General features: G+C 41.8%; 1 protein-coding gene across 2 annotated transcripts in view; it reads right to left on the bottom strand.

Annotated features, from left to right (window-relative positions):
- Window positions 1-5,658: 5,658 nt before the first annotated feature.
- Window positions 5,659-15,062, bottom strand: part of LOC110492177 (metabotropic glutamate receptor 4) — a 320,316-nt gene continuing 310,912 nt past the window's right edge. For both annotated transcript variants that reach the window (XM_036947131.1, XM_036947132.1), the window contains 2 exons: window positions 10,239-10,485; window positions 5,659-7,520 (listed from right to left, as the gene is read on the bottom strand). In XM_036947131.1, coding sequence (XP_036803026.1) covers window positions 7,471-7,520; window positions 10,239-10,485 — 297 coding nt within the window. In that variant the 3' untranslated portion in view covers window positions 5,659-7,470. The remainder of the gene's footprint in view (window positions 7,521-10,238; window positions 10,486-15,062) is intronic.

The raw sequence follows: 15,062 nt of genomic DNA on the forward strand, positions 1-15,062 counted from the left end.
TGGGGTCCTTGATGATGCTGCCGGCATTCCTCAGGCACTGTTTCCAGTAGATGTTGTTGGTGGGTGCACGGTCCCAGTGATGTAATGTACCTAAGACCCGCTGGAGTGTCGTGGACGGAGCAATTCCCATACCAGGCCGTGATGCAACCGGTCAGGACGCTCTCGATTGTGCAGTGCTAGTATTTGGAGAGGACGTCTTACGGAGTAGAGAGCTGTTGCGCGCTCTTGACAAGCGTGGTGGTGTGATTATTTTTGAGATTATTCAAAGTAGCCACCCTTTGCCTTGATGACAGCTTTGCACACGCTTGGCATTCTCTCAACCAGCTTCATGAGGTAGTCACCTGGAATGCATTTCATTTGACAGGTGTGCCTTGTTAAATGGTAATTTGTGGAATTAATGCGTTTGAGCCAATCAGTTCTGCTGTGACAAGCTAGGGGTGGTATACAGAAGATAGCCATATTTGTTGAAAGAACAAGCAAAAACAGCTCAAATAAGAAACAGAAACGACAGTCGATCATTACTTTAAGACATTTTCAGTCAATCCGGAAAATTTCAAGAACTTTGAAAGTTTCTTCAAGTGCAGTCGTAAAAACCATCAAGCGCTATGATGAAACTGGCTCTCACGAGGACTGCCTCTGGAAAGTAAGACACATACCTCTGCTGCAGAGGATAAGTTCATTAGAGTTAACTGCACCTCAGAAATTGCAGCCCAAATAAATGCTTCACAGAGTTCAAGTAACAGACACAGCTCAACATCAACTGTTCAGAAGAGACTGTGTGAATCAACCTTTTGTGGTCAAATTGCTGCAAAGAAACCACTACTAAAGGACACCAGTAATAAGAAGAGACTTGGACAAAAAAACACGAGCAATGGACATTAGACCGTTAGAAAACTGTTATTTGGTCTGATGATTCCAAATTTGAGATTTTTGGTTCCAACCGCCGTGTCTTTGTGTAACGCAAAGTAGATGAGCGGATGTTGTCCGCATGTGCGGTTCCCACCGTGAAGCATGGAGGAGGAGGTGTGATGGTGTGGGGGTGTTTTGCTAGTGACACTGTCTGTGATTAATTTAGAATTCAATGCACACTTAACTAGCATGGCTACCACAGCATTCTGCAGCGCTACGCCATCCCATCTGGTTTGCCCTTAGTGGGACTATCATTTGTTTTTCAACAAGACAATGACCCAACACACCTCCACGCTGTGTAAGGGCTATTTGACCAGGAAGGAGAGTGATGGTAGTGCTGCATCAGATGACCTGGCCTCCACAATCACCCAAACTCAAACCAATTGAGATGGTTTAGGATGAGTTGGAGTGAAGGAAAAGCAGCCAACAAGTGCTCAACATATGTGGGAACTCCTTCAAGACTGTTGGAAAAGAATTCCAGGTGAAGCTGGTTGAGAGAATGCCAAGAGTGTGCAAAGCTGTCATCAAGGCAAAGGGTGGCTACTTTGAAGATTCTATCATCTAAAATATATTTTGATTTGTTTAACACTTTTTTGGTTACTACATGATTCCATATGTGTTATTTCATAGTTTTGATTTCTTCACTATTATTCTACAATGTAGAAAATAGTAAAAATAAAGAAAAACCTTTGAGTAGATGTGTCCAATCTTTTGACTGGTACTGTATATATGCCCAGCCTTTGATGTTATGAGACCTAAGACAATTGTCTCTAGTGTCTAATGGTAACTCCGCCAGTGCCTGTAGCCCGTCTTTTCAGCTTAACTTGAAGGTCCCCTTTTCCTTCCTCTTCATTGTCACCGGTGTTGCCTTTGGTCAGCAGCATCAGGTTAGCCTGCTGTGCAGGGAGCAAATGTAGTATTCCAGATCTGGGAGACTGAGATAAGTGTCTAGCTTCCAATTCATGATCCAGAGGTGTTTGACGGCCATGGGAAATTATTGCACAAACACTCTGAGCAAAAAAGTCATAATTAACCTAAGAACAGTCAAAAATAGCAAAGTTGAGCAGGAACCTGCAAGACACATTCCCTCCTCAGCGCTGCTATCTCAACCATCTCTTACCAGGTTACCTTATGTCTCATTCCTTATGAAAATATATTTGTTAGTCATTTTGAAGCTGCAAAAGTGATTCCATGTCCCTCGTGTATTTAATTCTAGGCTATAAGATTCATATCTGAAAGCCTTCCAAACCATGTGCTTTTGATCATATATTTGGATTATTTCAACTAGCTGTTGTATTTTTTGGTTCTTCATCAAATGTTTGGCAGCGATTAAAACCTCTTTTGGGGCAGGTTGGACGGTAATGTCCCACCTGGTCAACATCCGGTGAAATTGCAGAGCGCGAAATTCAAAATACAAAGCTAGTAATATTAAACATTCATGAAAATACAAGTGTTATACACCATTCTTTAGCTTAGAATCTTGGTAATCAAACCGCTTTGTCCAATTTACAAAAGGCTTTCATGGCGAAAGCATAGTATTTGATCGTCTGAGGACAGCGCCTCGCCCACTTCCTGCATTAACATAAATTCATAATTTGTACAGGTGTCACAAAACTCAAAAATAGCGATAGAAAAAAAAAAAAAAAAAAACATTAAACAATTTCTAAAGACTGTTGAGATCTGGGTCCTAATTATTAGACTTTACCATAGAAAAGCATTGAAAAGTCCAATGACCTGAACAACAAAAAAAATCCTGGATGGATTGTCCTCGGGGTTTCGCCTGCCAAATCAGTTCTGTTATACCCACAGACAATATTTTAACAGTTTTAGAAACTTAAGAGTGTTGTCTATCCAATGTTACCAATTATATGCATATCCTAGCTTCAGTCATCCAAACTTCCGAATACTGCCACCTACCCCGAAGAAGTTACGTATTTTTTTGTTTTCAAAAATGTGCGTACAGTATATTCAAATACCTCCAAATATGATTTGGTTTTCTGAGACCTGTATTTAAATATCAAAGAAAATAATTACCTTTTAAATTAAACTCTATATAAGCTACATTTATCTACCTCGAGTATTTGAAAAGTTGGTATTTTCAAATAAACTACAAAATACAACTATTTTCTGCCAACGCTCTGCATTGGAGACATTCTCTTTTTGGGAAATATTTAATCAACGCAAAAGTTCATTTGATTTCCTTTGTGCTTCTCATCGTCTTCCCTGGAGCCCCATGTGTTAGCTGCTCAAGTGTTATATGCAGTTATGGCAGCACCACCAGATATGTTGGAGAATGCAGGCATTTTCTATTGGAGAATTTTGAAATTAGTGATTAACAACTGAGCTATTTTCATAGTCATTCCAATTCTTCTGATGTTTCATATATTTCTGTTTTTTCCCCCTCAGATATGGAGACCCACCAGAAGACCAATGATACAGTCTATTCATTGATCACTCTGAAGACACATTTAGAGGCTGAAACATATTTGCTATGGACAGGTGTTTTTGCCAGAGCTGCCTTTCATCGGCGCCATCACATAACCCTGACAGCTTTTATGGATGGAATTACGTCTTCCCACTTCTTGTTAGGCTGGGGAATCTACAGTATTGATCTGTAGCCGATCTGGTGTAAGATTAAGGGTTTAATTCAACACCCTTTGTTCTTATCCTTTATCTTTCAGTTCTCTGTATGTGTGAAACATTGTGTTGTCACTCATGATGCGTGATGGTGTCTGATTTCTATTCATGTTGTACTATACAGTAGCTGTTGTACTGTGGTCAAAAGAGCACGACTAAGAATGCTTAGCATTCACCATGTAGCAAAGCCCCAGCACTGGCTTGGCCTTGAGGAGCTCTACAGTCTTTCAGTAAATCCACCTCAATCCCTTCCACTTTTTCGTTTTCTATCTCTGGCAGATGGTAACATCCATTCATCTTTCTAGCAATCCCCCTGACAACATTTCCCTTGGCAGACCACATGGCTTTTATGATTCAACAGTGGAAATGACGATGTGCAATATTATGAGCGTTGCCAGTATCAGTATGTTGCAAAGGCTCAGATTTGGCCCTAGGCCATGCAAATGCCTGGATGGGATATGCTGTCTGATTTGAATGTGGAAATTCACCTTCACTTTTCCCTCAGGTGGCATCTTAGACATGCAGTAGTTAGAATTCCCTATCTGTTCCTTTAATACCAACAAGGATACACCATGTAAAAGAGATTCATTACTTTTTCTTTCTTTTCTATATGTCATATGAAAATGTATACAATATAGCTTCAGATATATTTTGTGTCGATGTTAGATAGGTTTAGGTCTGAGCCTCGTGTTTCGATACATGACAAAACAACACAACAGATGAAAACTACAACATGACAGATACAGCATGTGGTATACTGTATGTCATCACTCTCAGTTATAGAATAACACTTGCCTTAGCTGTTCTTTGACACTGAAGAGTGAGCACTGTCAGTGTCAATGTCTCCAGGCTATTATTTTCCTTAGCTTTTATGTAATTTTTTATTTATTTTTTAATCGCCTTACATTTTGTGATCTGCATATGTAAACTACTATTTATGGATTGGAACAGGATACAGTTCAGCTGAACAGGACTGAGTAGCTGAACTCTCTTACACTTAGTGCGAATTTATCTTGGTCTCACAAGTAAATATCAAGAATAATTAGGCAATGAAAACAATGGAATGAAATAACAGAGCTGGTGCAATGGATCTTGTTATTCTCCTGCCATTTTTACTAACATGATTAATCACCATCCCCGCTCGCAAAATCCTTTACTTCAGAATTTTCCACTTACACTTGTTTTTCTGTAACAATTAATATTTTTGTGTGGGGTAGTGGGGGTTGTGGGAAAGTAGAGATCCTTCTCTCCACTCAAAGAACACTTTTGGAATTTGAATCAATTTTCAGGGATCTACAGTATGTCACATTTGACCACGTTGTCTATAATAGAAGTGACATCCCTTTAAACTGAAAAAAAAAGAGAAGGCTGGGGTTTTAATGGCTGACTGTGTTGGGCTACAGTAGGAGGTTAGCATTCCTGAACGCTGCAGGGGTGGTGCTAGTGCAAGCTTGTTGCCCCCCCCCTGCCTGTGTATTGTCTTCACTACAGTACTGTACAGTATGTCCTGCAGATAGGGAATACTAATGATGATTTGTTCCATCTGGCTCAAGTAAAAAGCTCTCTCCACATCTCCTGGGCTCTATATCTCTATCTCTTGGACTCCAAGAGTACTATGATTTCCCCAGAGATAAGGTTATCAATAACATAGCAACAGTTTAGTTTTTTTGCAAAACAGTATTTTATTAGAAATATCTTGTATAAAAATTGACATGCTCTACACATTTTCATGTTTTCTATAGATAATTCATAAATATCCAGGCACTGTATTTTTTCAGTTTTGTTTTGTTTTTGTTCTTTTTTAATAGGTCAGTACATAAAGCAGACATGATCAATCCATTTTTAATAACGTACATTAACTTGCCATTCAGCACTTACACACTCTATTTTGCAACACGGACATAGTGTTGGAAAAAATGAGATGAATTGGAGGCTTAAAGCAGTAAATCATCATATTCACAAACACAAAACAATCAGACAACACTATCTTTAAACAATGAAAAATACAAACATTTTATTTTGCTGCAACATCTGGGATCTTTGTTGAAGCAGAGAGCTGAGAATCATAAATTAACAGACGGGGTTGTCCTCTCTCCAATCTTATTTATAAACTTTTTTTTTTTTTTTTTTTTTTACAGTAGTTTTCGTTCTGGAGCTTATTGGATCATTTCTCCAATGGCTATTCACATCATGATATGAATGGCTGTGACACAGCATCTTGCCAATCTATTTCTTACTATATTAAGTGACTGGCTTTGATACTATAACATTAATTGCGAGTACATTTCCAGAAATGGAATGATGAAATTAGACTAAAAACACAGTATGACTAACAACATTGCATCCAGGACACAATACAGAAGGAGATGAGAGCTGTGTTTGTTGTTATTTTTACACAGTGGTTTCCTCTGTTGACCTGGCAGGGATAGGCTTACTCTTAAAGCTAATTCACTTGTGGATTTGGAGCGACTTCCTCTCTCTGAGTAACATGAAAGCAACAAGCGCTTTTACTGAAATCACAGGTGCCTGGCAAAAGATTCAATAACATAACGAAGTATGGTGAACACTGCTGATGTTCCAAAGAGTGTGTTTTGTACCATTACCTAACATGCCAATAAATGCCTATATGTTATGTTAGACATTTCTGGTACAGATTCCAAATTCTTCACATGTTGAGATGGAACTTCAGAAATTCTAATGGAACAAGGCCATGAAAGGATCATCTTACATGTAAAGATGCCAGGTTGGATGCAGTGAAGCATTGCCCTTCAGCTGTCTATGGGCTGTAGTGTTGAGGCTGTATTTCACAGAAAAATAGGATGTGGAGTACATACAATCCTTTTACTTGTTAGCTAATTCTTATGGCTGTTTCTCGTATTTTTTATCTTCCGTTCATCTGCAAAAAAGTACCATGTGTGTAATAGTCCACAATGATAACGCCACTGGGACTGTTGAACCGCAATCCTCTCACATGTTGCATTCCATAGATTTTGACAACACAGCACGGTACATATTATGCTCCCACAGGCATGCTCTAGGACTGTACACAAGGACCATAAAGATGGTGTCAGATATGGTATAGCCATCATCTGGGAAAACCCACTGATATATTAATGTACTGTCCACGATGGTAAGGAAACATTTACTGGACCCATGCTGTAACAAATGAATATTCCAATGTTGGAAAGTTGCATATTTGTTTTCTCTGTTTCACAACTATGACCTTCATTAAAATGATGACAACATAATGTAAATGCTACAGAGCCTGAGGGTTAATATTCTGTTTTTTGGGGGCTTGAACGAAGACAAACCCACAGCAATAACATGCTTTTTCATCTGCTTATACATACTTCTTTTGACAGATTGGTCTTATTGACAAATTAGATATTGTGTTCAGCCTTTCACCCTCATTGGAAAGGACAGAGAAGAAGGGGAAGCAAATAATTGCACATTACCACTGGTAGAGAGAGATACAACACCGCTGCACACAGAGAGAAAACTCAATTCACTACAGAACAGGGAGTTTGTCAGGGAGTTAGCCAGGGAGTTCATCAGACAAAACACCAGAAGAGAAAAGCTGTTCTATAAACTCCAGAAGGAAAACACTGACTTAATTTGGAAATGTGACTGTCTGATGTCTCTGTGACATGTCACAAAGGGGATGGGGAGACATCACTGTCATATCTGCCTGAAATCTGCACCTCCCCGCCCCACTAGGAGCCTCCCCACTGCTTTTGTTTGGCATTGAATATCCTTGCATTGACTGGTCCTCTTGAAAATAGTGACACCCGTTCAATAAGTTGAATGATTATTCTCCTTTCTCCCCATGTCCCACTGCTTTTGCATCTTGGTGCTCCAGTTCTGGTGTTCGTTCATTCCACACGCAGGTCGTAGCTTCTGAGCCGGGTCTCCACTGTCTGTTTCTTAGATGGCATGGTTACTGTAGCTGATGTATGTCTGCTTGGAGGCCAATGCTGTGAATAGGGTCATGAGAGAGGAAGAGAAAGAAAAGAGAGAAAGGAAAAGATGTGGATGAAGATGTTGGCAATTCATTAAAGGCTAATTTAACCATCTGTGAGGGGCTCATCTTCCAGTCCATTAAGGTGATTGCTTGCACAGGTTCTATTTATGCATGACTTTATCAGACCCAAGTGTCACCAGGGAGTACAGGTGGAACTAACAGTGAAAGAGGGTAATTGATATGAATAGCAAGCAGTGAGTAAAATGTTCATGTTTTGTGGTTAGTATTAAAATAATGATTTCACTTCCTGAGAAATGTGTTGCCAACTGTAACTTGCACGTAAATGCAGATTTCCTTGATCTGATGCAAAGTCGGGCAGAGCAGGGTACAGATGTGGCTGCGGCTAGTAACACAACTAATATTGGATTCCTTATCAGGATGCTATTGTAACATGTCTCCACATGGATATATATATAGTCCTGGAAGGGACTATAAAATACAAATTGTAACCAGTAATTGCAACTTCACCTATAAGTGAAGACTATTTCATGGTAAAGTACCCTTTGCAGCTGTTAGTTAGTTTAACAAACAGTATACAGTAGTATGTGATGTAATAGTAGTATACAGTAGTATGTGATGTAATAGTACTCATTCAAATGCAAGGCTCCGTAATTACATGCAGATCTCTCTGCACCAATGAAAGCATGCAGCGGCACCATGTCGATAGACATAACACCATTGAAGAAAAGCATAGAGCTTTCGGATTGGCTTTGGTGTCACAGCCATGAACAGACAATCCAGGGGAGACGGCCTTAGGGCATAACAGCCATCAGTGGACTGAGAGACCAGTGCTGGCAGTGTCCTAACATGCTGTGACCCAACATTACCATATGTCTCTACCTGCCATACACACACACATTTATGTATGTGTGTACGTATGGTGTGTCCTCTCTAAATATCACCGTCATCAGCTTGCTCGTTCTGCAGTGTAATCGCCACACAAATCTGACAATCTTGTCCACAACAGCATTCACTGATTGGGTGAGTCAGAGCGGATAAATCTGAGCGCCGACTGCTGACAGCTTGGGTGGTTGGAGGGCAACGGTACTGGAGGGAAGGGATGTATAGTGGGGGTGGGGGGGGAGGGGGGGGGGCATACCCTCCATTCCACCCAGAACCTCTCCCAGAGCAGCACTGATAAATGAGCCTTATTTAAATATTTATGCGCTCCGAGGCCAAGATAAAAAATAGATGGTCCAGAAAGAATTGGAGCTGGCAGATCCATCTGTCTTTGCCCTCCTACCCCTCTTATTGTTGTTTTACAGCAATTACAGAACATTCCTCAGTTTGTCAACATGGGAAACAAATTACAGGGGACGCGCGGCTATCACTTGTCCCCCGCATTCAGCCCAGAGTGGTGTCATCTCCCCGCATCGGCTGCCATCAGGCTGTTACCACGCTCTCAGGCCATTTGCAGTACAACACGCCAACATTGTCTACCGACATCAACGTCTGTGTGTCAAGGGTGTGTATGTGAGCATGAGAACTGTCTGACACAATCTAAGGTGCTATAGCTGTGGGTGAGTTTTAGTGCAAACATAGCTTAAGCAGGCATAGGATCCAACTGAACATTAGCACAAAGTAAATGGGTAAAACGTGGTCAGTGATAGAGGCAAGTTGATAGAGGCTCTCCATCCGTTACCTGTGTGTCTAAAGTCTCTCACAGGGATCCCCTCCCTCATCACAGTCTGACACACAAGCACAAAGAGCAGCTGTTATTGGGCCAGAGGGGTCATAGTATAGGTGTCAAACTGTGACGTTGGGGAAGCATCTCTCATGGGGGCTAAAATCCTTTTTTCCATTTCCATTGTCTCCTTGTAGCATTCTCTGTGACAATCCCCATATTGAAAGTTTACATAAACACAAAAATGACACATGGCCACATCTCCTGCTTCCTACACATTCAGAGAAAGTGCAACTGGATATTTCAAATAGCACTATAATCAAGAATTCCAAACATGTTCACAACATTGGCTTTGGTTCTCCAAAGGTGATTGGAATATTTACTGATGATGCATTAGATACAGGGAAACATCATTCTGCATGGATGAATGAGTGTGACTATCCATAAATCTAATTATTTCCCCATGATTTGCAATACATGTTTTTACAATTATGGCATTTGCTCATTCCGCCCACGGCAGCTGTGTTACTGTCGGATGGAGCTGAAGTGCTGGAGCAATAATCCTGACTGCTATTGCACCAATGAAATGGCTGGAGGCTGGAGAGCTAATACACCTGGCCAGCTCTACGGTATGATGCCTGAATATGAAGCCTTTCCTATCGATCCACATCACCCCGTTCTGCTCTTTATGTCCTGCTTGCAGACAGTACCACGTTTTAGAGCATCAGCCAATGCTTAATGCCACATGGGTTGGCAGGGTAAAAAATGCCTTTCCAATTCCCTGCATCCTGAAAATAACACCAGCTAATTTCCCAAAGCTGTTGAGGTGTAAAATAACAATGAAATCAATTAAGTTTACATAAAAGCGAGGATTGTTTTTCATTTTTATAGCCCAATAATTTCCCCTCGAAATTGCTCAATGACTTTAAGGCATAAACTCAAGGACAGAGTGCTGTAATAACTAAACATGTGTCCTTATTTTCTCTCTCCTCTCTGATCTCTATTCCCCTCTTGCTCCATCCCTAACCCAAGGCCCTTGGTGCTAACCTTGTGTCTCCAGGCTTTCACACAGCTCAGACTTGGCTTCTCCATTGGGCCGGAGGCCGCCCTTAGTGGGGAACTTGTTGGACATGGTGGCCGCGGTGACCACAGCCTTGAGGCTGCGCTTGCGCTTGGGCACATTCTGCTCCGGGTGGAAGAGGACCACGTAGACCTTGGGCATGTAGAGCATCCCCAGAGACACAGAGGCACTCAGGCTCACGGAAATGGTCAGAGTCGTGGTCTGGATGTACATCTGTGGAGGAGAGGAGGGAGATGGAGAAGAAAAAGAGAAACATTGTTATAAGGTAAGACAGAAATGATCCAGTTTCAGAGAGTAAGACGAGGGTAGCCTACTCAAGATATAGTTCCCCACGACAGCATTGACCTTTGGCTTTGTGAGAGTACATTCTAGTACTAGTTATACATTGTTTATGCAAGACTACAACAAAAACAACTCTACTTAGACATGTACGAGTGCACTTAAGTATCCTAGTAGATATTCCAGTAATATCAAAGCCCCACCATCAGATGTGATAACACACATGGAGTGGACACATGCAAACTGTTCTGTTTTCAAGTGCTCTTTGCATGATTCATCAACTCCTGTTTGTGTTTTTATTGGTGTGTTTATTTGTTTGTTTATGATATGTGACTAATGGAGGAGGACTCGCAATGAGTGACTGTACTACAGATGTCTTGCCCTCGGTCCCGGGCTGCGGTAGAGGGGTTAGAATCGACTCAGTGTAAAGACAGCTGTGACTCACAGCTGTGCACAGAAAACATGACAACATGCAAAGATCAAGGAGAGACATCTTGAGACAATCAATACAATGCCTAAGAGTGTGCCCGAGAGTGATTTTTCCTTATAAATTATATAATATTCTCAATGGAATTAAATGAAATGTGGCAAAAGGTCGCAAAGTTCAAGGGGGCCGAATACTTTTGCAAGGCACTGTATCAGTGGTGACAGTGTTTCCTATCTTCAGTGCAGTGGGCAGCTGGGAGGAGGTGTTCTTATTCTCCATGGGCTTTACAGTGTCCCAGAACTTTTTTGAGTTAGTGTTGCAGGAAATTTCTGCTTGAAAAAGCTAACCTTGGCTTTTCTAACTGCCTGTGTATATTGGTTTCTAGCTTCCCTGAAAAGCTGCATATCACGGGGGATGTTCAATGCTAATGCAGAACGCCATAGGACGTTTTTGTGTTGGTTAAGGGCAGTCAGGTCTGGGGAGAACCAAGGGCTATATCTGTTCCTGGTTCTACATTTCTTGAATGGGGCATGCTTATTTAAGATGGTTAGGAAGGCATTTAAAAAAAACAGGCATCCTCTACTGACGGGATGAGATCAATATCCTTCCAGGATACCCCGGCCAGGTCGATTAGAAAGGCCTGCTTGCTGAAGTGTTTCAGGGAGCGTTTGACAGTGATGAGTGGAGGTCATTTGACCGCTGACCCATTACGGATGCAGGCAATGAGGCAGTGATCGCTGAGATCTTGGTTGAAGACCACAGAGGTGTATTTAGAGGGCACGTTGGTTAGATAGTAAGCCTGCAGACTTCTGTCCATCTCTGCAGTAGATTGCAACATCGCCCCCTTTGGCAGTTCTATCTTGTCTGAAAATGTTGTAGTTAGGGATGAAAATGTCAGAATTTTTGGTGGTCTTCCTAAACCAGGATTCAGACATAGCTAGAACATCCGGGTTGGCAGAGTGTGCTAAAGCAGTGAATAAAACAAATTTAGGGAGGAGGCTTCTAATGTTAACATGCATGAAACCAAGGCTATTACGGTTACAGAAGTCATCAAAAGAGAGCGCCTGGGGAATAGGAGTGGAGCTAGGCACTGCAGGGCCTGGATTCACCTCTACATCACCAGAGGAAAAGAGGAGGAGGGTACGGCTAAAAGCAATGAGAATTGGTCGTCTAGAACGCCTGGAACAGAGAGTAAAAGGAGGTTTCTGGGGGCGATGAAATAGCTTCAAGGTATAATGTACAGACAAAGGTATGGTAGGATGTGAATACAGTGGAGGTTAACCTAGGTATTGAGTGATGATGAGAGAGATATTGTCTCTAGAAACATCATTGAAACCAGGAGATGTCATTGCATGTGTGGGTGGTGGAACTAATAGGTTGGATAAAGTATAGTGAGCAGGACTATAGGCTCTACAGTGAAATAAGCCAATAAAACCTAACCAGAACAGCAATGGACAAGGCATATTGACATTAAGGAGAGGCATGCTTAGTCAAGTAATCAAAAGGGTCCAGTGAGTAGTGAGGTTGGTTGGGGTCACGGCGATTCAGACAACTAGCCGGGCCATCGGTAGCAAGCTAGCATAGGATGGAGGTCTGTTTTTAGCCACCTCGTGCGTTTCCGTCAGTAGGATTAGTGGGGTTCTGTGTGGTAGAGGGGATGAATCCAATTCACAAAAAAATAGATATAGTTATAGAGGCCCAAGAAAAAAAAGAAAGAAATTGCCCGATAGATCTATTCAGATAGCAGCCGATAAGACAGCTAACGATAAACGGACCGCAGATGGGCGTTCAGGTAACGTCGCGAAGGAGGAGCCACCTGGATAACTGCCTTGGGCAGATAATGTCGGTAGTCCAGTTGTCAGTTGTTCGCTCTGGGATCAAGATAAGCCAATAGTCACAACTTGCTAGCTGCGAGATCCAGGTGTAAATGTCCAGAGCTTGCGGTTGAAATCCTGGGACATGAAGAGAAAATAGGTCCGGTATGTTCCGGTCCGAGCCAAGCCGTAGAAAACTGGGAAAAGATTTTCGAGATAAAGGATAGCTGATGACCACAAACCGTGGTTAGCTGAATACTAACGAATTAGCCAGTAAAGAAGCTAACTAGCTTCTGGATAGCTTCTGACTAGCTTCTGGTTAGCTTCTGGTTAGCTTCTGGCTAGCTTCTGGCTAGCTTCTGGTTAGCTTCTGGATAGCTTCTGGCTAGCTTCTGGTTAGCTTCTATGGAGGATTTCAGATTTGAGGTAAATAATACTTTCTTTTTTTTAATATAAATTGGTGAGGCGGGTTGCAGGAGAGTGTTTTGAAGTTGAGTTTATGGAAAAGAAAAATTAAATAAATAAATAAATATATATAAAAAGGTATGCGAAGAAAGTTAGATCATATAGGTCATCTGGTTGCATTGTTAGACTGTACGGCTGATTCAGTATGGTAGTAGAAAACAACATCATCAATAAAAAAGCACTGTGTCTGTAAAAAATAAAGAAGATAATATGTTGAAGATTGGAAGATTGTGATCAGATAAATGTACTCTCTGTGGTGAACATATATCACGGCTATCCTCTTACAAAACTGAAAAATACTTTTTGTTAACAACTTTTTATTTGGAACATAATTCCATCTCCCTTTGGGATAGGGTTGCTGAGCTATTCCGAGACTGATGAAAGAAGTGAGAAGGGTGTAAATTGGAAACACAGCTCCCAGCCACCTCCCTAACAGATTTGCCTGAGGTGGAGACTGACATTACATTTGCAGACATCATGAGTGACTGAGCAGTATGGCAACAGGGAATAACCCGACAGGTCCTCTGTCATGAGAATGTCAACAGCTATAACTAATCTAACAATAGTTATAGTGGTGCTTTGGCACCTCTAACTTCAGTCAGCCAATAATATAAATTTAAAGAGGTTGTGCTGCCTGCCATATGTCCCAAAGACTCAACAAAATAAAATAATGTATTACTGATGCAGTATGCAGTATATGAAGCCCCTAAAGAAACGTTGGTTGAGAAGAAAGGATGCCTGAGCAAAGTAAGAGCGATAGGGGGACTGAGGGGGAGTATGTAATCTCCTGAGAAGATTACACACGTCCCTGAGTGAGCCCGGCACAATATTGCTGCCTCTCCGGAGTACAGGGTGGAGTACCTCTGTGAGGGGGGCCAGGACCCCTGTCCCCGTCCATCGGCCTCATCCAGATAGATTCGCCTTGACAAACTGATACGATCGCCAATGTGCCTCATGCCACAGCAGGAAAACGGTGCTCGATAGACAGACTCTAGCATGCAAAGCCATTATTTCTGTTCTAGGAGCAGAAAAACCTTTCTCTCCGAAGTGATTAGGCATCAAATCTGTGCTCCCTCCAGCCAGCTGCTATTTCAGCCCCTGCCTTTCATTCCAGAGTTTGAGGTGCTAAAGGTAACTACATTCACATCGTAGTATAGGTTTAAATTACCAAAATATGAGCACCCTATTATCCTTAAGAAATACCTTAGAAACAAAAGCCTTATCGTTTAAGATGATCAAATGATGCATATTTGTATGGAATTGCCAGACCTGGTTGGAGTTGGGGCTGCAGCACTTGGATTGCAGGGTTGGATCAATCAAACATAATGGACTGTCTCCAGCCGTGCCTCGTGTTGACTGCAGCTACAGTACCATCCAAATGGTCCTATCCCTGGCCCAGTGCATGCTGGCGCCTTTGTCAGTGGAAGGCAGACATTGCCAGGGACCGTTAAGTGAGATGGGGGCAGCCTCATGAAACAGGTCCTCGGTTTGAGCAGCCACGACTACACTCCCGCCCATCCACTGTCCTACCTCTAACTTCTCTGCATTATCCCACGTGCCAGAAATGTATCTGGGTTCCTAATATCACGCAGCGTCTCCAAACAGATGAAAACATCAGAACATTAATGTATTAATAAGATTAGCTGCATCCAGGAATGGTTATTTCTGCATTTTTTTATTTCTGTATTCCCATTGGCTGAGGTTTGTTAATTGCAGCAAAAATGCTCGAGATGTTAGTCATTACTTATTGTCGTTTGCAATGGTTGGAAGCCAGCATAAGCTTCCTTTGAAGTAAGACCAGATAA

The sequence above is a fragment of the Oncorhynchus mykiss genome, chromosome 16 (genome assembly GCF_013265735.2).
Source record: "Oncorhynchus mykiss isolate Arlee chromosome 16, USDA_OmykA_1.1, whole genome shotgun sequence".
Taxonomy (NCBI): domain Eukaryota; kingdom Metazoa; phylum Chordata; class Actinopteri; order Salmoniformes; family Salmonidae; genus Oncorhynchus; species Oncorhynchus mykiss.